At 37.5% G+C, this 21,465-nt stretch overlaps 1 protein-coding gene across 1 annotated transcript in view; it reads left to right on the top strand.

Annotated features, from left to right (window-relative positions):
- The window catches only part of LOC104467942 (docking protein 6), a gene marked incomplete at its 5' end in the record, with an annotated part of 60,315 nt that overhangs the window by 6,825 nt on the left and 32,025 nt on the right, over positions 1 to 21,465 (top strand). Inside the window, one exon of the mRNA XM_010081916.1 lies at positions 15,450 to 15,564. Coding sequence (XP_010080218.1) covers positions 15,450 to 15,564 — 115 coding nt within the window. The remainder of the gene's footprint in view (positions 1 to 15,449; positions 15,565 to 21,465) is intronic.

Below are 21,465 nucleotides of genomic sequence, written 5' to 3'. Positions count from 1 at the left end.
GAAGAAAAAAAAATCTATAATGTAAAACTTCCAAAATGTCATTGACCTATAGAACAATTCAGGTTGAAAGGGACCTTTGGAGTCCATCTAGTTCAGTCTCCTGCTCAGAGCAGCATCAGTCAGATCACCTTGCTCATGGCCATGTCCAGTTGTTTTTTTTAATATCTTCAGAGACGCTGGCCCCATGATCTCTGCAAAGCTAAACATTAAGTCCTGCACCTGAGACCTAATAACCAAAGCAGCAAAAGAGGCTGGGGACTGAGTGTTATGCTGAAAAGGTCCTGAGGGTCCTGCTGAGCAGTGAGCTGAGCCTGAGCCAGCCATGTGCCCTGGCAGCAACGAAGGCAAGCCATGACCTGAGCTGGAGTGTGGGCAGCAGACTGAGCTCTCAACTAGGAAGGCTCCTCCTTACTGGGTGTTTGTTAAGCCATACTTGGAATATTGTGCCCAGTTCTGGTCCACTCACTGCTCCATTCAAGAGAGACACTGAAAAAACTAATAGGGTCCCACAGCAGGCCAGTGAGGATATTGGAGATTGGAGAACCTGACACATGAGGAAAGGTTGAAGGAACTGGGTTTGCACTAAGAGAGAAGGCCCTGGGGGGGATCTAATCACAGCCTTCCAGTTTTGATGAGGTGGCTGAGGTGAGAGAGAGGTGCTCTCTTCTCAAGGATGTGCAGGGAAAGGACAAGAGGCAACGGGCAGAGGTTGCTTTCGGGGAAATTAGCTGGATATATGGAATAAAAAAAAAAAAAATCAGGCATGGGAACAACTAGACATCAGAGCAGGCTGACAAGAGAGCCCAGTATTTCTTCACTGGAAGTCTTGAAGACCTAGCTTGGGCCCTGTGTAACATAGTCTAAGGTCCTGCTTTCAAGGTTGGACCAGATGTCAAGGGTCCCTTCCAACCTAGACTTTTCCGTGAACATATTGAAGTTTCTACAAGCTCTTGATATATCCCTGTGCTGCATGTATTGTGTCAAACTGGCCCTGCCCTCTCCTGAGTATATTTCAATTATTTCCAGTAATGGAAAAAATGTACTTAGTCTTCCTAGTGTCTCTTAAGACAGTCTAAAGAGCTTTTCTTTGCACTACTTTCATGTTATTGCTTTACAGTAGAAAACACAATGGTCTATGTGTCAGTTACGTGTATTCTGGTTTTGCCATGAAAATCTAGCTATGTTTTGGCAAAGTCTAAAGTCTTTGGAAACTTGTATTTTGTGCATGTTTGTTAGAAACATTTCTGACTTTGACAGCTAAAATGTCTTGTGTCATCAGTAAAGCTTTGCGTATGATGGAAATGTAGGTAATTTTCTCTCTTGAGTAATGAAATATGTTCCCTCCAGTTCTTTCAGGGCTAAATCCTGACATTCACTCTAGTAGCTACTTGTCATTTCTGAAGACTAGCACAGGGTCAGGTGTTTGAGATGAGATCATAAAGCCATTCTCTGTATGTATATCCTCTGGCACCTAGGCAACATGGAAAGGAAAATTGTTGAACTAAAACTTAGAGAAGAAGTAGACCAAATGTTAGAGTGTGAGAGAAAGATGAAGGAATAAACACTCCAGCAATCTATGAAAGTACTTTATCAATTGGATATCTGGGAGAAACACCAAGAGCTTCTGGCATATGGAAAGCTGTCTGTTCAATAAGATGATATGAGAAATGCTAAAGGGAAGAATGAGATGGGAAGATGGTGAAGAAAGTGCATATTATTAAGAGTAGACTGAAATCCTTTTTAATCGACTTTGCACAAGACCAAGGAGACTGGTACAGAAATAAAAATCTGACAATGAGAGGGAGGTGGACAAGGAAGCAAAGAGCATGGACATAGTTTATCTCTTCAGCCCAATGTCATCTGTGGCAAAGAGTATCAGTGAAGGAGGATGGATGCACATTGAGAGAAAGAAAGAGAGAATGTTCAGATTTTTGCACCAAAGTAAATTGCTCTCTAATAACATTACCTACCTCATTTTTCAGCAGCTGGGAGATGTGCACTTCTCAGACATTTCACAGGGGTGACAGGTTCTGAAATGAGAAGACCCGGTGTTTGGGAGTGAGGATTTCAGTACCAGGTACCCAGATGAAGCTGGGGGATAGGTACTTCTGAGAAGAGGGACTGGAAATAAGGTCTCTGGAGGAGGTCTCCACTCCTCCTTGGGGGGATATAAAGAAGAAACCGTTGAGCTAGGATATAAAATAGCTGGGTTCTGCTGCAGAGATTTGCAGTAAACTCCCATTTTTAATGCAAGAGTTGTTGAGAAGCTGAATCCTGGATATCTCCTATTCAGATCAAAATTTTAAAGGACATATTTTTGACTTTTATTTGTTTTCAGCATACAGTTTCTTTGTTCCTTCCCTGTCAATATAATCCAGACCTCTCAGAAGTGTGGAAGGTGTGAAAGGAAATTAGTATTTGTGAAACCATCTGTGTGAAATATACTCGTGTGATGACTATCCCTGAGGGAACCCAGGGTGTCACCAATATACCATTAAGTCAGAAAAACAGTATGAAGTTATGAGAATCAAACATAATTATAAAGCCTCTATTTAACAAAATGGTATTTATCATTCATTCTGACTGAGATGAAAAATAATTATGAAAAATCAAATAGGATTGTATAATCAAGACAATGTGTGTCATAATACATATAGAAGGGGTGCCAGTAAACATAAAGGTATTTATTTGTGTTAACATAAAGAGATCAAACCCAGTGGGGCCCACTGTGATACAAACAACAGGAAAATAGTGGACTAGGCCTACAGAATTAGTAGTCAAACTGCCTTCAGCAGTTGATTCTGCATTTGTTATTTTTGCCAGTATCATGTGTGTCTATTCTCACTATTTAAGTGTACAAAGTAGGTATACTACATAAATAATAAAAGTTCATGGTAAAAGTTAAAGACCTCGTTATCTAGCCTGCTGTTTATAACACCAGTAAAGAAATGTTATGTGAGGATATTGGGTTTTTTTCTTAATGGCAACCTTTTCTCTTGATACTCTGAATTGTGTCTGTGTTGTTGGAGGAATATTTACCATTTTGATGAGGAAATGGGAAGAGGTGTGGTCCCTTGTGCAATACCTAGAAAAGGAAGCAGACAGGTACAAATAATCATGTTATGGTGTAAAAGGCAGGGCAGACGGGTTTGCCACTGTAATTTGTTTTCTTTTAATAAGGGGAGATTAAATATAGTAAGTCTTATAAGTACTAAGTTTCATTTAAGGTTTTGATTTGCTTATAGTAAGGGAGGCTTTGCAATGTAAATAAAGAACAATTTATTATGAAAATTGGCACAAAGCTATCTAATTTTTACTTCTTCATAGAAGGAAATTTGAAATTCAAATCACTAGCTGATGAAGGTTATTAAAAATGCATTAGAGTTGAAAATGTAGCTGCATGTAATTGTCATAATAGATATTCAAAATTAATTTATCCCCAATGACAATTAAGCTAAAAGAATTTTCAAATTATCAGCTAACAAATTTCAGTTAATTTTAGAAGCAAATAAAGTGAAAACATTTCAAAAAGTTTATAAAAAAATTAAAACCATCTCTTTAAAAAAAATCCTAAAAGAAGGGTTGTATTCCTATTCATAATCTTTCCTTTTCTTCTTTTTCAAGTTATTGCACTCTGTATAGCTTTGTTCTTTTTTTTTTCTTTTCTTTTCTTTTCTTTTCTTTTTTTTTTTTTCTCCTCATGTGCTCTCTACTGCATTTTCCTCCTAAGGAATACTGGACCACTTTGAGTGTATGTGTACACACACATGTACAGGCATGTGCTGAATTTAGGTTAATTTAAACTCATAAATTTTCTTTCTATATCTGGTTTTTCATCTAGAATGCTAGTTTTCGTATTGTTGGATTGTGATGGGGGTTATTTTTAAAGACATTGAGGTATATTTACACCCTTTAAAAATCAATAGGGGTAAAAAGTTTTCTAAGTTATACTATTTTTATGGTGGGTTTCTATATATCATTTTAATCCTTTTTAAAAACAAAACAAAACCACATAGGCTAGTGGACATCTCTGGTTGTGCTTATATATGTGCACACATGGGCTTGTACCACTTGCTGTTGTCCACAGCCAGCTATGGGGCAGAGGCTCCAGCCAAGTCCTGTGCTTGTGAGTGGCTTTCTCACCTTTGGGGTCAAGTGGGAAGAACCAGGAATGGGGAGGGCAGACGTGCTAATGTCCCCTTTCTTCTTTCCTGGCTAATGTCATTGCTCTTTTTCTGAATACAGCTCTTGATAGTTCAGTGGATACCTAGCATATGAGAGGTCCTTAAAAGGTGCACATCATGAGGTGCCTCTCAGCCGTGATTTTTTTTCCCCTGTGAATGGTACAATGGAAGTAAGCCAGCCTTTCTCACCTGATTTTGAAGCAAGGCTTCCCCATGGTTTCAAGATGCGGCTAAAGAGAGCTACAGCCTAAGTTGAAGGCTTTCACAGGAGTTAAACCTAGGGCTCAGCCACTGGTATAATGTACAGCTTAGATACAACCAAAATAATTTATGTGCATTGAAAGCCTCCGGTTACTTCTATCCTCTAACACTCCTGACCCAGTTTCTCAATGCAGTGAGAGATTTCATAGTTGGGGTTATACCTGGCAGTTTGTCAGGGAGAATTATATACCCATTACTTACTGTGTTCAGCAAAGTTATATTTTGTAAGCATGTCTTTGCTTGTGGTTTGTTTCCAAATGTAGTCTGTGTTAATAAACACTTATTTTTAATTGAGCTTATCTAACAAGATAAGTTTGGAAATTATTACAGGTCAGACAATTTAAATGAACCAAGAGGAAAACATAAAGTCTTGGAAAAGTATATTTCTCCTTTTCTTTTTACTCGAAGACCAATAATATACTCCTCTTAATTAACCAATACCTTTGGGCCGAAACTAGAAAAGGTCTGGGCATAATCATGTACTTTGAGAATGTTAAAAGTGAAAACTCTTAAAAACGGGAACAGTTTCCAACTGTCCAGTATATTTTAGTAGCCTCATAAGGCTATTAAAACTCATATAATGGTCTAATTTGTTTACACATCCATTGTGAAGTATTGTCTTATTACTTTACTTGGATAATTAAACTCCAGTAATGAAGTGCCCCATTTTGTTTCTGAGGCATAAGCAGAGTGCTACTGTCTGCATACCTAGTAACTCTAGCGGGAAGTTTGATATTGAAAATAACTTTTTTTTAATGGTATTTTATGGAAATATAATTGGGAAACCTATTTTATTTAAGTTGTGAATCATCTTCCCTCTGTGCCATCTCTCTAGCATGGTGTTATTTTTCAGTTGTGAACCTGGGTTTCAAATTAGAGTGTTCTTTTAGTATTAAGGCATTAGTTATATTCAATTTTGTCAACACTCACTTTTACAGAAGGCTGTTTTTTTCCCCTTTTTTAAATGCTATACTAACACAGTAGTCTGGTGTTCAGTTTGCACATCAAAATGAAAGGTCAAATTGGAAAACATATTTCAAAGTTTCTTTGGGATAGTGAGGAAATGGGATTGGGAAGAACTGGGAATTTTATATTACAATTGACTGTCTATAAAAATACCCTTTGAAAGTGTGAAGGCATTTTTTTTTCAGTATGTATTTTAAAAATCCTAATTAAACTGTATGTTAAGGGAAGAGGTCCACATACACAGGAACTGGCCAGATTTTAACTATTGTTTTAGAACACCAGGCTACCAGCCAAAATCAGAATAATCCCAGTGGGCTGGTTGATTTAACAGATTAGGCAGCAGTTCAATCATGACAGTATTACAGCAGTGCAGTTTGAGAGAAAATAAAATAATTTGACTTGGCAAAACCCCTACTTCTTTACCTGTTAAAGGTGGCTGGTATGATTTAATATGCTTTTTCTGCCTTAGTAGATTTGATTTACAGACACTGTGAAACAATCTAACATTTAAAGTGGCGTAACAGAAGCTAATCAAGTTTGGTTTCCATCCTTAATTTTTTTAGATTTCATTGAGGCAAAATGAAGAGTTTGTAACTGCTTATGTGGTAAGTGGGCAGTTAGAATATAGCATGAATCTGAGTACCCAGGTAGTAACCCATATGAAAGTCAGCAATACTGATACTTAGGAACACTTAGCAATAGTGAAGACTTAGAGAAAATAGAGAGTTGAGGTAAAGATTCAAATTTTATAATTCTTTTAAATGTTCTTAAATTTTGAGAAATTAAAATTTTATTTTATATTCTGTCTAAATTTACATTATGGAGAGTTGAGGTAAAGATTCAAATTTTATATTTCTTTTAAATGTTCTTAAATGCTGAGAAATTAAAATTTTATTTTGTATTCTGTCTAAATTTACATTATATCATCCATATTCTCCAAAAATGCTGAAAAAATTGAACTTTTTCATTTTTTTTTTAAATCCCAATTTTATCTGGAGTTCAAGGAAAAATTGTTCAGTATCCTTTGGTTCTCAGACCTATTCATATTTCTTCCCATCAGACTTAACTGTCTTGCCCTGAATTACTGGCTTATACTTTGCCTGATTTATTTTTAATATATGCATTCATTCTGTCCCTTTTTAAAAAGTTCGGCTTATACTTTGCCTGATTTATTTTTAATGTATGCATTCATTCTGTCCCTTTTTAAAAAATTGTTTTTATTATCTACTTCTTCAGTTAACAGATAAGATTCTTACTGCTGTTATAGGTGTGGTTTCCATTTAGTGCTTACAGGAATTAACATTTACCTGATAGTAGTTTCTTAAACCCTTATTCCTCTGAAATAGCAGCTGGAGACCTGCCCCAGAGGCATAATGTGGAGGCTGATATGCCACTCCTTGGCAAAATTCTTGTAGAGTGTTGTTTCTGTAACAACTCATCTTCTTCCGAGGATAAATCCACATCCAGAGATGGGGAAAATGCTTTTGTTTTCTTTGTGAATTGGTTTTGCTTTTATATGATCCATTCTTTCAGTTCTCTGATCTTGGGTTTTCTCTTCTCCCTTCTTATGTTCCTCTTGTAATCTTGTGGTTTAAGTTTTGTTATTCTTTCATGAAATAGGCTTTTCATTTTTTTCTGCCGCTTAGTACTTTTTTAACTCAAGTCTTGTTTTTCAGTCTTTTGCATTTCCTAGTCCTATTGTTGATTGTCACATGCTGTTCTTGTGCAGAATTTTCTGAAGTCGGGAAGATGTGTTTCATCTTAAATACTCTGAATGCCTATTCCCATATGGGTTTGCCCAAACAGCCTTACAGATCTGTTAGCATCTCTTTCTTAGACTCACAGGTTTATTCAGATGTGAACAGACCTCAGGACATCTCTTGTCCGACTCCTGCTCACAGCAGGGCCAGCTCTGAGGTTAGACCTCGTTGCTCAGGGCTTTGTCCTGTTGGGTCTTGAAAACCTCCAGGGATGGAGCCTCATGGACAGCCTGTCCCACTGATGAGCTGTCTTCATGGTGAAGACATTACTTCTCATACGCAGCCTGAACATCTCGTGTCTCAGTTTATGCCCATTGTCCCTCTTCTTCCCACCAGGCACAGCTGTGAAGAGCCTGGCTGTGTCTCTTTGCTAACCTTCTTGCAGGCAATTCCCTGGGGAAGCTGCTGTTGCGTGCCTCCAAACCGTCCCTGTTGCAGGCTGGAGCAGCCACCATCCCTCAGCCTCTCCCCACAGGGCAGGTGGTCCAGCTCTGGCAGTCCTGGGGTCCCTCTGCTGAACTTGCTTGGGCTTACCAGTTGCACTGAGGTCCCAAAACTGGACAAAGTATTGTAGATGTGATCTAATGAGTGCGGAGTAAAGAAGGAAAGTCACTTCCCTTGATGTACAGGCTGTTAATGCAACCATTTCCCCTGCCCCAGAGGTCTTTATGCTTTTCAGGCAGCACACTGCCCTTTTTTAAGAGCCAAATTCATGTCCAGCACTGTCTGAAGCTGTAACAAAACTTCTGCTCTGTGGAAATTGGATTTAACCATGTAGAAGGAGCTGCTGCCAACTGCAGATAGGATGACTGAAAACTGAGCTGAAGGGAGATGTTTTGTTTCTTTGAGATACTCCTCTTTATAGTCCTTCCATCTGCAATGGGCCAGCATCTCCTTTTCTCCTTTTGCAGACTGGCAGCAGCATTCAAAGTAACGTTAGCATATTGGTGCCTCCTTTGCCCTTTTCTTCCTATGATGGTTGGCATAGCTTTTGCTTCTTATATCACGCTCCTGTTGTTGTCATGCTGTTTCTGGTTTGAGGTAGCTGTCTACTCTCTAGGCATCACTCACTGGAGTCCCTGCTCCTTGGGTGTTGGCTTTAGCCCTGTTACATTACTGCTTGCTTGGTATTACACATAAGATGGTAACGTGCGGGTTTCATTAAGAAATAAGAGGACGAACAGTTACATTTTGTAGTTCTCTCTTCTGCTTCTATTTTTTCTAGATAGAAGTTAAATGAGAGGAAGGTAGTGCATAATGCAAAACAGAAATCAATTTATTTAAATTCAGACCTTTTCCTCTGCCCAAGCAATTTCCAGGACTCTGCCCAGTGGAAATAACATTCAGTAGATGGAATCACAGAATAATTTCCTTCTCAATTTCATGTGAGAGGCACACATTTGAGATTTTATGCATGGGGTTTTTTTGTGTTTTTCATATTTTCTGGACCTTCTTTCCTATTTACTGTGGAAGTATGTTTTTTGTAGTGATATAGATGTAATATATCACTTGAAGTAATATTTCTATAATTGTGTAAGAGTTATTTGATCTATATAAATGTACAGTTTGAGCACCAGAGTCCTAGATGTGCTATTTACATCTTTACGTATTTACATGTAACACAAAAGTGGATAATGCAGATCCCAGATGTTCAGCTCACTAACTAGAACAGAGTTTTAGTAAAATAAGCAAACAAATAAATGTCCAGTGTACATCAGTGATGAAGTATGATGGATTCAAGAGAAAGTGTATTGAATTGTTCCTAAAATCCTTCCTCTGTGAGGGAACTAAATGTAATTCCAAAGAAAGTAATCAGAAAAATGTCAAATTATGTTGACCATTAAGAAGCCACAAATCCCAGCCTTTAAAGGTTTAATCTGATTTTTTATTTAAATTAAACATATTTTGTAGTTGAATAGCCTTTCACATCTAAGAATTTAAGTTGCAAAAAAGAAAAGTCAAAGACAACAAAACTTTCAAGCATTTTAAAGAGTAGGTATCCTATTTAAGTTGCATTGACAGTAGCTGTTTTGTCATATCAAAATTTTGCTAACATAGTGGAAATGTGCTCTTGTAATTGTTTCCTGTAATTTACTTGGGTGACAAACGCACTTTCAAAAAGACTATATGTTTCTATAACATGGACCACAGACTCCCAGACAGAAAAAATGTGTGTGTTTTTCCTGTGGGAAAATAAGCTCTTGGCAGGGATGAGCTGTTATAGCCAGCGCTCAGACTGGGAGAGTGGGAGAGTTCTGAAATGTCATGTCAAGACAGGTAAGGGCTAAGGCACTTTCAGAGACACCAGAAGTTTGTTTCTAACAATCTATTAACTGATCTCTTCAGCTAGCCAGATCTAGCTGTCTACTTTGGTGAATGGATCTACTGTTCAAAGTTTCCATATAACAATCCTGAATAATTTCCTTGATCATCAGACTATACCTGTGTATCTTGCTTGGATTTGGACTATTGCTACCTGACACAATGGACTATCTTACATTAATAATTTTCCTGCACTTGAATTATTTACTAGGACTCTGCAGAATGACTTTACTGAAATCAGATGGTGGTTGTTTTAGCTAGGGAGAAGTAGAGTTAGACTTCTGAAATCTATAAGGATGTTTTTCAGTTCTTTTCCAAGTCTGTTGACACAGAAGTGCACAAAAACCTAATATAGACCAGTCCTTTAGTTGTTCTTCTAACTCAGTCCTCTGGCAGCAGGCAGTGCTTGAGCATTCTGACAGAGAGGAGGGAATAGAAGCAATTTGCTATTAGCATCAAATTTAGGATCTTCATGTAGGAAGGTGACTTAAGTTCCTGTAAGCCTCTCAGAGTGCAAATGATTATCCTGAGATGTAGGATAGGAAAAATCTCCAAGGTAACTAAGATTTTTTTGTATCTATTTTTTTTTTCTAAGTGAGGGCATAAGCTCCCTTCTTCCTCTGATCCTCTTATCTTTTTGACTATATAACATTATGTTTGTTAAGTGTTGGTTCCTTTGGAGGGCTCCTTTCCAACTTTTTCTCTTGCTCTTAAGGTTGATGCCTTGTTCTAATTTTGCTTATTTATTAATTTTCATTTGAAAAAAAAGAGATTAAAAACTTTTTTTATACAGTCATTAATACAGAGCAGCAGACAGCTTTTTTTTTTCCCCTTTTTTCTCTTTATTCTCTTTTTTTAATCTTATGATTGATCCACCCAGATGTGGCTGGACAACATTTAAAAGGTGCTGATGATTATTGATTTTATTATTCCTGTATAACACTTACTTAAAGGAAGCAAGTAAAAGCTCTGAAAGTAGTGCCCTTTTTAGATGAGACGCTATGCCAAAATAAAACACATGTAAGTTTTGGGCCCACCTGCAGGCCAACATGAAGAAAAACAATGAGGATGAGAAGTGAAGCAGTCTTTGGATGATTCAGCAGTTGTCTAGATACATGAATAACAGTGGCAGAAAACTAACTGTAGGCTCTTTCACATTCTTGTCCAGTGCTTGATGTACTTCTGTAAAGAAGTTTTTTATTTTGCTGGGCAATGTGAGACCTACCTAAAAAAAAAATGTGTTCAGATCAATTGCATTTCATTTCCTGAGGTGATTAGTTGTGCTGATGTAGAATCTTTGAGGTGATCCAAATTCCTGACTGTGAAAGGAAGCAAGTTGCAGCAACTGACACTGATGGGTAGCCTCAAGACCCTGGTGCAAGCCTAGCCTAGCTTAATTTTGCAGGAGTGAGATGCTGCCTTTACCAGTCTGAGAAATTCTCCTACCTTGTAGTCCTTCTGGGTTATGTCTTTTCATCAAATATTAACCAGAAGTAAAGGAGTTGGATCTCTCAGATATACCTGTGTCAACCCCCCTCCCCTGCCCCCCAAGAAAGAAAAAGCCTTTTATATATGAAAAAAAGTGGAATAAAAAAGTGTTGCAAAAAAAAATGTGTTACCTATAAGTAACCATCCCACATCTTTTCTTCAACCAGTGATCATTGCCATTCTAGAAAGAAGAAAAATTATTTTAGAGACTTTTTTTAGAAAAACATCAAGAAACCAATTAGAAAAAAAAGTAAGGAAATGTATGTGTAGAGGTGATATTAGGAATTTTATTTGTTGTTGAAGTTTGTTTTGTTCTAGAGAGATACAAATGGGAGGAAGCAGGAAAATTTATTTTCAAAGTTTTTGTTGGTTTGGGTTGGGTTTAGTATTACCAAAATTTTGGGCAAAGTATAATCCCACAGTGGGACTATTTCCATCATTTTTTTGTGGAAAGTCTGGGTAGGACTCTTACATGTGTAATAGCACATTAAATTTTCCCTTTATTGTTTTCTTCTTAATGGTATGAGGTTACCAATGATCTAGGTAGTTCCAGAATACTATTTTGTTGTTGTGGAGAATAGCAATATTTTCAATGAACTAAACTATTTTGTCAACAAGTCTGTTATGATACCACAGGGAGCAAATTTTGGTATAATGTTCCTTGCTTAAAAAAAGTAGAGTTGCCTAATGCACTACTCATAAAAAAGGGACTTTTTCTTCTTGATAAATCTTGTATTTGGTTAGTCTTTTAACACCTTCTTAAAGTTTGCAAAGAGATGGTTTAGATTGTTTCAAATAAGTTATGACTTTTTTAGGATTTTTTTTGTCTTTTCAGTAGCTTTGATATTTTTTGCCCTTTTAAAAGGTTTATTTATTTAATCATTTATTTTTTTAAAAAAGAATAGATAAAAATTTAAACCACACTTTCAAAAATCACTGAGATAAAGCAGTCTGGTTGCCAAGGCAAAGTTCATTTTTCTTTCATACAAAATAATATATGCTCTCAGGTGTTTATTTTTTGATTGCAAATGTTCAGCAAGTAGAGAAATGAATCATCCTTCATCGACATTAAACCCAGAATTTGGAATTTGATTAACTTCAGTTCTCTCTGGTAGTGGAAGGATAGACTTTCACAGAATTGTTACTCTTCCCTCTATCTTTCTGCTGTGATTGTGGAAGGAAACATACAGTACAATTTCAATAGATGAACAGGGAAGCAAAAATTCATATCTGTATTCAATATTAAAAATTACATATCTAATAGAAATATTGAGGGGCTTATTTGATAACATGGCTTCTCTTGTTAACATCAACGCGGGTTTCTGAGATGTTAAGTGGTGGGGTTTTTTTTCTGTCAACCTGTTGACTTGCCCAACAGATAAAGCTAGAACTGCTTCTTCAACTTGTATATGGTTTGGTGTACGTGAGCCAACAATGTGTTCTTTCTGCAAAGGAAGCTAATGGTATCCTGGGCTGCATATAGGAGCATTGCGAGCATGTTGAGGGAGGTTATCCTTCCCCTCTACGCAGCACTGGAGTGCTGTGTCCAGTTCTAGGCTCCCCAGTACAAGAGAGACATGGACATACTGGAGAGAGTCCAGTGAAGGGTCACGAAGGTGATGAGAGAACTAGAGGATCTCTCCTATGGGGAACGGCTGAGAGAGCTGGGACTATTTAGCCTGGAGGTGAGAGAGCTCATTCATTACATGTGTGAGCATATTCTCTACACCTGAAGGATTTAAAGACAGAGCCAGGCTCTTTCCAGTGGTGCCCAGTGACAGGTCCGGAGGCAATGTGCAAACACTGAAACACAGGAGGGTACTTCTGAACATCAGTAAACACATTTTCACAGTGAAAGTGACTGAGCACTAACACAGATTGCCCAGAGAGACTGTGGAGTCACCCACCTTGGATATATTCAAAAGCCATCTGGACATGGTCCCGGGAAACCAGCTCTAGGTGACCCTACTTGAACAGAGGGATTGGACCAGATGACCTCCAGAGATTCCTTTCAACCTCAACCATTCTGTTATGCTGTGAAATTTGCTGCTTTCTCAGATACAATGACGGGACTGAGTGCTGAAGCTCAGTAACTTTTTTTCTCTTTGCTTTTTTCTGTTTTCCCAGTAAAATTAGTTATATTTCCTAACTAACATCTGTATAAATTCCCTTTATCCTCAGAATATTATGACTAAACCAGTATTATTTCCAGGAAAAACTTCAGTTCTTGTGAAACAAAGCATTTCAAGGTGAAAAATGCAATGTCTATTTCTAATTTTATTTTTTTTTAACTGGCAGAAATATTTTGGCTACCCATGTCAAACCATTAAAGCATTTTACAAGAAAAGAGATATTTCACACTCTCTCATGACAGTTTGAAATATGTCCATTTTTGTGGAAAGATGTACACAAGAGGAATGTGACTTCTGTATGAAACTAAGAATGGCTCAGAAAACCTTGCTTTAAAAAAAGAAAATAAAAGTCAGGGAGTTTGGAAGAGGCAATTCATCTAATTCTTTGCCTGTCACATTGGAGTTATAAGAAGTTATGTGCTGTCTAGAGAGGCAGTATGATTCCAGAGACAAAGGAAAGTTGAAATGTGTTTAAAATAAAGCCCCTTTTCCCCTGCATGGAGACTGGCTTTCTTCACTTGCCTTGCATTTTGTTCAAGCAAATCTCTCATATGGGTACCGAAAGGCAGCACATCAGAATTTGATGGTGTTTTCATTGTCTCTTTCAGACATTACATTCCCAGCAGCAAATAAAATTCTATTGTTTGTTCATTTTGTGCTGGCAATATGTGTGCCAGCACAAAGTGTGCCCATGATCTTGCATTAAAAAATTCTGTCAATATATTAAATAAAACAGGCTTAATGTACTGATCAAGAAGAGAACCCATAAAATCATTTTTTATAGATGGCTAGGTATGCATCCCCTGTTATCTGTAGTTATGTTTCAAACAAAAATTACTGTGAAAGTTATGTAGCTTTGATGCCAGGAATGTAGGGGGTTTGGATCTATTATCAAATTTACCAGCGTTGCAGGATCTTTCAGTAATCTATAACACTCAAATGTTAAAGAAAATAGATCTCTAGTGTCTGAGGGAGACTGGAAGAAGCCTTAATATGCCCTGTTGGCACTATTCAAAGCATTTCTTGCTATTCCAAGTAGAGAAATTTCCCCTTTTAAACATAACAAGATTTAAGGGGGTTTTTTCTGCATGGTGTGCAGAGTCACACATACACACACGTGTAAAAATATCACTTTCTGTTTCATTTGCTTGTGTTAGAATCACTGGGGTTTTTTCGATCTATTATTCCTTGAGATTAGTGCCATTGGAGCCTTCTCACATACTGGATCATTTACCATGCATAGATCAAGGAAAAGTAGCAGAGATTTTAGTCATTCCTTTAATGGGACAGTGGTGTCTATGGTGTTCAGCCCCTCTCTTTTCTCCTAAGGAAAAAATAGAGAAATAAATGGATTCTTGGAAAGCCCTGAAAATGCCTGACTAAAAATAAAATTGTAAGGGATTAGGAACCCAATGGCAAGGCAAATGTTCATGTACACAGGGAGCATAAGAATTACAAAACAAAACAAAAAAAAACCCCATCCACATTCAGTCTGTTTTCTTCTCTAGTCAGAGATGGCCAAAGTCATATGGATGACATTTTTAATAAATTAATTCTGCCTACGGCACATGTCCTGCTCAGAAAAGCTAACTATAAACAGATAAAGGTTGCCCAGAGTTCCAAGAAACTGAGAAAATATTTTATAAAGCAAAGTGTTAAGCACTTTAATATAGGCTGTACTCCCAGCTCTGGTTGTAATAATGTATTTTTCTTCCATTTGTGTTAATTCTAGTTATCTACTTGCATCAAAGAAAAATGGAAATAGATTGAGTTGTTTATGCTGTAAATTTGCTACAAGAGTATTTTTTTGTTGATAAGTTTTTCTAATATTTGGAAAATAAAATGTTGAGTTTTTATGAGGATGGCAATTACACTTAAAAAACATATGAGGATCTATCCTTACAAATGTAGTGATACTAATTGGCATGATGATTGAGTTGCTTCCCTTAACTAATAAGACACCTCTGTTCCAACATTAGGTTATATATTTGAAGCAGATTCAGAAACTGATCAAAGTTGTATGAATATAGAAAATGAAAAATATATTATAGAATAATCACAAGACTGTCTTAATGTCATTGTAATAACTATGTTTTCAAGTAGAACTTTGTTAGAGAAGTAGACCATTCACTTTTTGATACATGACATTTTCTAGAAAGTTTAGTGACTTTAGACTCTTATCTATTTATGTGGTTTTGTCAATTAAAAAAAAAACTTGTAAATAGCCTCTGGGGAAAAAAAGCAGATTATAATAGAAATTGTGTAGTTATGGTTAATATATTTATTTGTACTATTTATACATTGGCCTAAAATACTCTTTTCTTTTTCATTTTAAGGTAACTGAGCTTCACAATATCAAAAACATAACTAGATTGCCTCGAGAGACAAAGAAGCATGCAGTGGCAATTATCTTTCAGGATGAGACGTCAAAGACATTTGCGTGTGAGTCAGGTAAGCGATTGGTACTGCATCTCTAGCTTGAAGAAATCAAGTTACACAGCAAAGTCTTGCTCAGATGAATTAGCTTAAAACACCAGATAGAAATCCTTAGCTTAAAGGAGCTTGTTGTAAACAAGAACTTTGGAGTTTGGGGTTTAGGTTTTTAGGGGTTTGGTTTTTTTTTTATGTACTTTAGGAGGTGTTGGGGGTGTTACAGAGCTCTTTCTTACACTACTTATCTTTGACTGCATGCAGATGGTCTAAAGACTGGAGATTTTCAGCTGACCTTGTAAAACTGAGTAAAAAATACCTATGGGATGTTACTTAGTCAAGATGTGAAACTTTTTTTTTTTTTTTTTTTTTTTACCAAGCTTTGTTATAGGCACTGACTAAACTAATAATTATCATGCCTACGGAAATAAGAGGTAAAAACCTCAGGATAGCTAGATGTCAAATGGTCCATGGTTTGAACAGCTGCACAGTATAATGAATGAGTTGAGAACAGAGTTGGGCATCATGGTACATAATGACAGGTAGTTACTTGTGAGACACTGAACACTGCACTATTAAAGTGCACTATTTTCTTGTTCGAAAATGCATCTGTTCATATCTGTGTCTTAGGGTATATTTTACCGGAAAAAATATTTTTAAAAATAATGAGAATTTTTTTTAATTATAAAGTTTCTGTTTGTTTAGTGACATATTTGAAACTGTGCATTTTAAAATTGTATCTTAATATTATCGTATAAACATAACATGGTGTACAATCTAAGTTAAATACAATGAAATAAAATTCAAGAAACATGTGGAAGAGGTAGGTTAAAAGTATGTAAGGTCATGAATTATGTGAATTTTGGATCAAGTATTGCAAGCATGGATATGTACATCCCATCATGAAAGATGGATTGACAGAGTTTTGTTTGTTTATTAATTTAAATTTAAAAACAGACAGAAAATCTGTGGCTTTCTAGGATCAGTTTAACAGATTATTAGATAAGTAGTTCACATTGAAGGCTTTAATTTCTAATGTGTAGAGTTAATAATGACTCCATAATATGATTTAATAATCAAATAAAAAATCTTAATTATATTTCAACAGAACTGAAATGAGTTCTATGGAAACTTTTCCATTTACCTGCACATGCATTACCCTTGTTCTCTAATGAAAAGATCTTATTCCTTCCCTAGAATTACTAAGATTCAGATTTATTTGAAAAGAGTAACAGCAAATAATAACTTCAGGATTCTTTCACCAAAGAAGGGTCAAACCTGAGAAAGTTCAGCATGTGTGTCACACATCCCTTTCTTCTGTAACAAATACTGTACAACTCCTTAACTTTGAATTCAGTTGTGTATTCAAGACACAAATACCTTAAGGTGCTAACAAGATTCCAGTATGAGATGCCTTTAAGGCTATGCTCTGTGCAAAAGTGTGTTTTGAGGGGATGGACCTTGGGTGAAGTGATGAACCAGTGGAGAGCTTGTGGGAAGAGATCAAAGGACAGACCAACACAGGTGATATTGTAGTAGGTGTCTACCACAGACCTTCTCTTGGGTGACTCTAACACAAAAATTTCTAATGGAAGGCCAATGTGCCTGGACACAAGTAATCCAGATTTCTGGAACAGATTGAAGACAATTTCTTGATATAGTTGATCAATAATGTGATAAGGGGAGTTGCTCTGTTTAGGAATGTGCTTGGCAGGATTCCATGGATAATTCCCTTACAGGGCAAAGGGGCCCGGGAGGGCTAGCTAGTTTTCCAGGACAGCATCCTCTGAGCCCAAGAACTGTCCTTCCCATTCTTCAGAAGACAAGCATTGCAGAAGACCAGTATGGATTAATGTGGAGCTCCTGACTCAGCTCAAACACAAAAAAGGAAGCACACAGAAGCAGGGACAGACTACCTGGGAGGGATACAGAGGCATTGTCCATGCCTTTGGGAATGGAGCCAGGAAAGCTCCAGGACATAAAAGGTTTCTTAAAGTACATAAACAGCAAAAGGAAGGCTAAGTGAGTACGGGCCCATTGCTTGGTGGGACAGTGAACATAATGACAAGGGGCATGAGAAAGGCTGAGGTACTTGATGCCTTTTTTCATACCTTGTTTTTCACTCTCAAGGCTTGTCCTCAAGCCTTCTGGGTCCCTGAGCCTCTTAGCAGTCCGTGGGAGTGAAGTAGTACCCACAGTAGAGCAAGGTAGAGTCAGGCATCTCCTAAATCAGTTGGATATAATAAACAAGTCCATGGAACTAGATCATCAAGAATAACAAGGAGAATCCAGATAGCTATAGGCCAGTCAGCCTCACCTCAGTGCCTGAGACTGTTGTTGGAGCAAATCATGTGTAAACACATGAAGGACAACAAGGTGAATAGGAGTAGCTACAATGTTTTCCACATCCAAATCATGCTTTCTGTGGTGAGCTGTTTGGCACTGTGGGCAAGGGAAAGACAGTGGCTGTTATATACCTTGATTTTAATGGTCTTTGACAGCCACCCATAGCCTCCATAATCCCGAAATTGGTGGGACACAGGGTGAATAATGGCACTATAAAGTGGACAGAAAATAGGCTGGGCTTAAAGAGTTGTGGTTAATGGTGCAAAGCCATACTTGCAGCCACTAGGTAGTGTGTCCCTTGGGGATCAGTGCTGGGACCAGTACTGTTCAATGTCTTCATTGACAACCTGGATGATGAGATGGAGAGTACTCTCTGTTTGCAGGTGACACCAGATTGAGGTGACCCAAGTTAGGAAGGCAGGGCTGCTGTCAGAGGGACTTGGACAGGCTGGAAAAATGGGCTGACAGAAACCTTACGAAGTTCAGCAAGAGCAAGTGAAAGATCTTGCCCCTGGGTTGGAGTAATCCCAGGCAACAAGTCAGGCTGGAGGCCAGCTGTCTGGGAAGGAGCTCTGCAGAAAAAGCCCTGAGGTCCTAGTGGACAACAAGATGAACATATGCTGGACTGCATTAGTAAGAGTGTTGACAGCAGGTATAGGGAAGTGATTCTTCCCTTCTATTCAGCACTTATAAGACCACTGTGTACAATTTTGTGCTCTCAGCATGAGAATATTGATATACAGGAGTGAACCCAGTGGAGAACCACCAAGGGTCAGTGTCAGGAGCACATGACATAGGAGGAGAGATTGTGAGCTGGCCCTGTTCAGCCTGGAGAAGAAACAACTTCAGAGGATCTTATTGCTCCCAACAGCTACCTGATCTGAGAATACAGAGAAGATGGAGCTATAAAAGTGTCAGATATCTTTCTGTTTATGAAAGACTATGAATCTTAGCTGTGGGTATAGTGGAGTTTGAGTCAGTTTGCCTTTCTCCGTGCCTTCACTCTATATAAACAGTAGAAACTGCATCACCTCTGTCACATGAGACAGATACGCTTCTTTGTTTCTTTAAAATCTGACTCTTGAACTCCAAATCTTCTGTGTGTTCTGAACTAGGAAGACATGGTTTAAAAAAATTTCTTTTGCAGCTCATTTCCACAACTGAGTTCTGTCTTCCCACAAGGAACTATTACCTTTTATTCTACTGCTGAAATGTGCCAAGTACTTTGTTTTTCTTTATGAAACTTATCAAAGTTTAAGGAATATTTAGAGAGCTGCTTGTTATTTAAAATGTTTTATTCTTCTTCTCAGATCTCTGAAAAAGTATTTAGTGGCAGGAGTTTCTATGGGAAAATGCCTAGATTTTTAACAGCCTCATGGTGTATAGTTGTGTACGCGCGGTGGGGTTTATTTTAATAAATCAGGCCACTTCTTTGGTTAACACAATGATACCTTTATTCTACTAATACCTCTTCTTTCCCATGGCTTCAATGGGAAAGAATCACTTAAGTGGTTTTGACTCAGTCAAAAATCCTCTATAATCATAGCTACTTGACCTTCTTGAATTATTTAGGAGCCCGAAGTTTCATGACATGAACATTTTTCCACCATGGAATCTCTAAATATACAGAAGCAGATACTTTGTTTCCTGTCATCTTGACCTCCAGGAAGGACAGTAATGCTGAACCCATTGCAAAAGGTCTGTTGACCTTTTGAACATAGAGTCAATAATGTCTTGGAAAGAAGGAGGAAGTAAAGATCAGAGCTGGATTTCTTTTATATGGGGACTGAACAATGTGAGGTAGGGTTTTTGTCAGAGCTGTACCAGGAAATATTGTAAAATAACCATATAATTTTGGTTTTGATAGTATGAGCTGGTATATTTTTGTCTTTGCAGTCTAGAAGTCCACATGAAGAAAACTAGCACATTTTTCTGGTACTTGGCTTTTTTAATTATAGAATTAAGCACAGTAAAATGCTATTATTTTAAAATAGGTCTCTATAGATATAGAACACTTCAGTCCCCAGAAAGCCTGAGCACTGTGGTACCAGCCCACTGGGTGTGCTGGCTGGGAGCCTCCAGCTTTTTTTTCCTGAGCTCCTGTGGCTTCTAGGCCCTCAGCTTGCTTATTGTCTTCAAGGCAGCTACTGGCAAGTCTGAGCTCTGGATGGGCTGTAGCCCCCATATTTCCATTAGGATTTAAGCAAATTAGTCATCTGATGAGCATTTAAATTTTGATAATCTTCATTTGCTAATGAAAGCGTTCTATAGAAAAACAAACAAAAATCCTCCATATCCTTTTGTTATCTGACTGTTTCCATCACTACCACCAGTGCTCTCAACATCTACAACAGCTGTAGAAATCCATTCAATTCTGAAGCTCTACTGAAATATTTTGAAGAGCAAGCCAATCTCAGATATTACAGCTCCTTCACTAAAAGCAATGGATAACAAGCCTTTAAGGAAGAATTATCTCTCTTCGGGGACAGAAGGAAGCTGCTTGCTGTCACTGCATCTCTTTCTGAAATCTGTTCTAGTGGGTAGAGACTTGTGATTTTGGTGATTTGCAAGCAGCATTTTTAAATTGTCTCAGTTACCATCAGAATTTTTTTCAGTGTAAGTGAAGTCATGAGAAGTAACGGCTGATTAAATAAAACAAAAAGTAGTCTATAACTTAGTGAACTTCAGACAGGCTCTAGAGAGTGGTGGTTCTTCAGACCATGGGAAAGTGCTGCCACCTTAGCAAGGAACATGCTAAGGTCTCAGTTTCAGCCTTCCTGAAAATCATGTGAAAGTTATTACCATTGAGGGAATTTTAACAAATTTTTTTTATTTAGAATTATGAAATCCTGAGTTGCTGTAGGAACAGGGAAATGCAAAACTCTCATGTTGCTAACACATTAAGACCAGGTAAAATGAGATGTTGCCAAATCTATAAGCAGGTTAAATGGAAGGACAGAATACTGTGAAGAAAAATGAAGCAGTTTGGGGGAAATTATTGTATTTAGTCCAGCCTAATAACAGCTAAAAAGATATTACTGATTTCTTTTAAAAACATCAAGGAGGAAAAAAAGTGAAAGTTTCTAAGATAGAAAGTGACCTTATGAGAAGAACAAATATGGAATATATGCCCAGTATCGGTCTATGTTGCTACGGCTATGCAAATAGCAGGAGCAACAGAGACTGAAAATTCAGAGGGAAATTTCTAGGAGTTAAAGCAGTGAGGTTCCACAAATCCTCACAGAAATCCTTCCCCATTCCTGCATGTTTTTTTTCTGCACTCCACAGTATATTGTCAAGCAAATGGAGAAATTCTTTTAACTCTGGATGCTAGCTACTGGGTTTGAGGTGCTGTCTGTCCTAATATCTTTTAAAAAAATAAGTTGTTGGGATGGGTTTATTTCTTTGTTTGTTTTGTTCTTGTTTTTCATGTGGGGGTGCTGTTAGTTTTTTATGTAGCTATAGCTATGCTCAGACACATCTATTGAGAAGCTCTTCTTCTGCAAGCCTAATGGCCATGATATGGCAGTAACCCAAGTCTCTGCACTGAGAGAGGCATTCTGAAATGCCCTGTAA

This window comes from Pterocles gutturalis, unplaced genomic scaffold, assembly GCF_000699245.1.
Source record: "Pterocles gutturalis isolate BGI_N339 unplaced genomic scaffold, ASM69924v1 scaffold5879, whole genome shotgun sequence".
Taxonomy (NCBI): domain Eukaryota; kingdom Metazoa; phylum Chordata; class Aves; order Pterocliformes; family Pteroclidae; genus Pterocles; species Pterocles gutturalis.
This window is presented reverse-complemented; position numbering and strand designations above follow the sequence as displayed.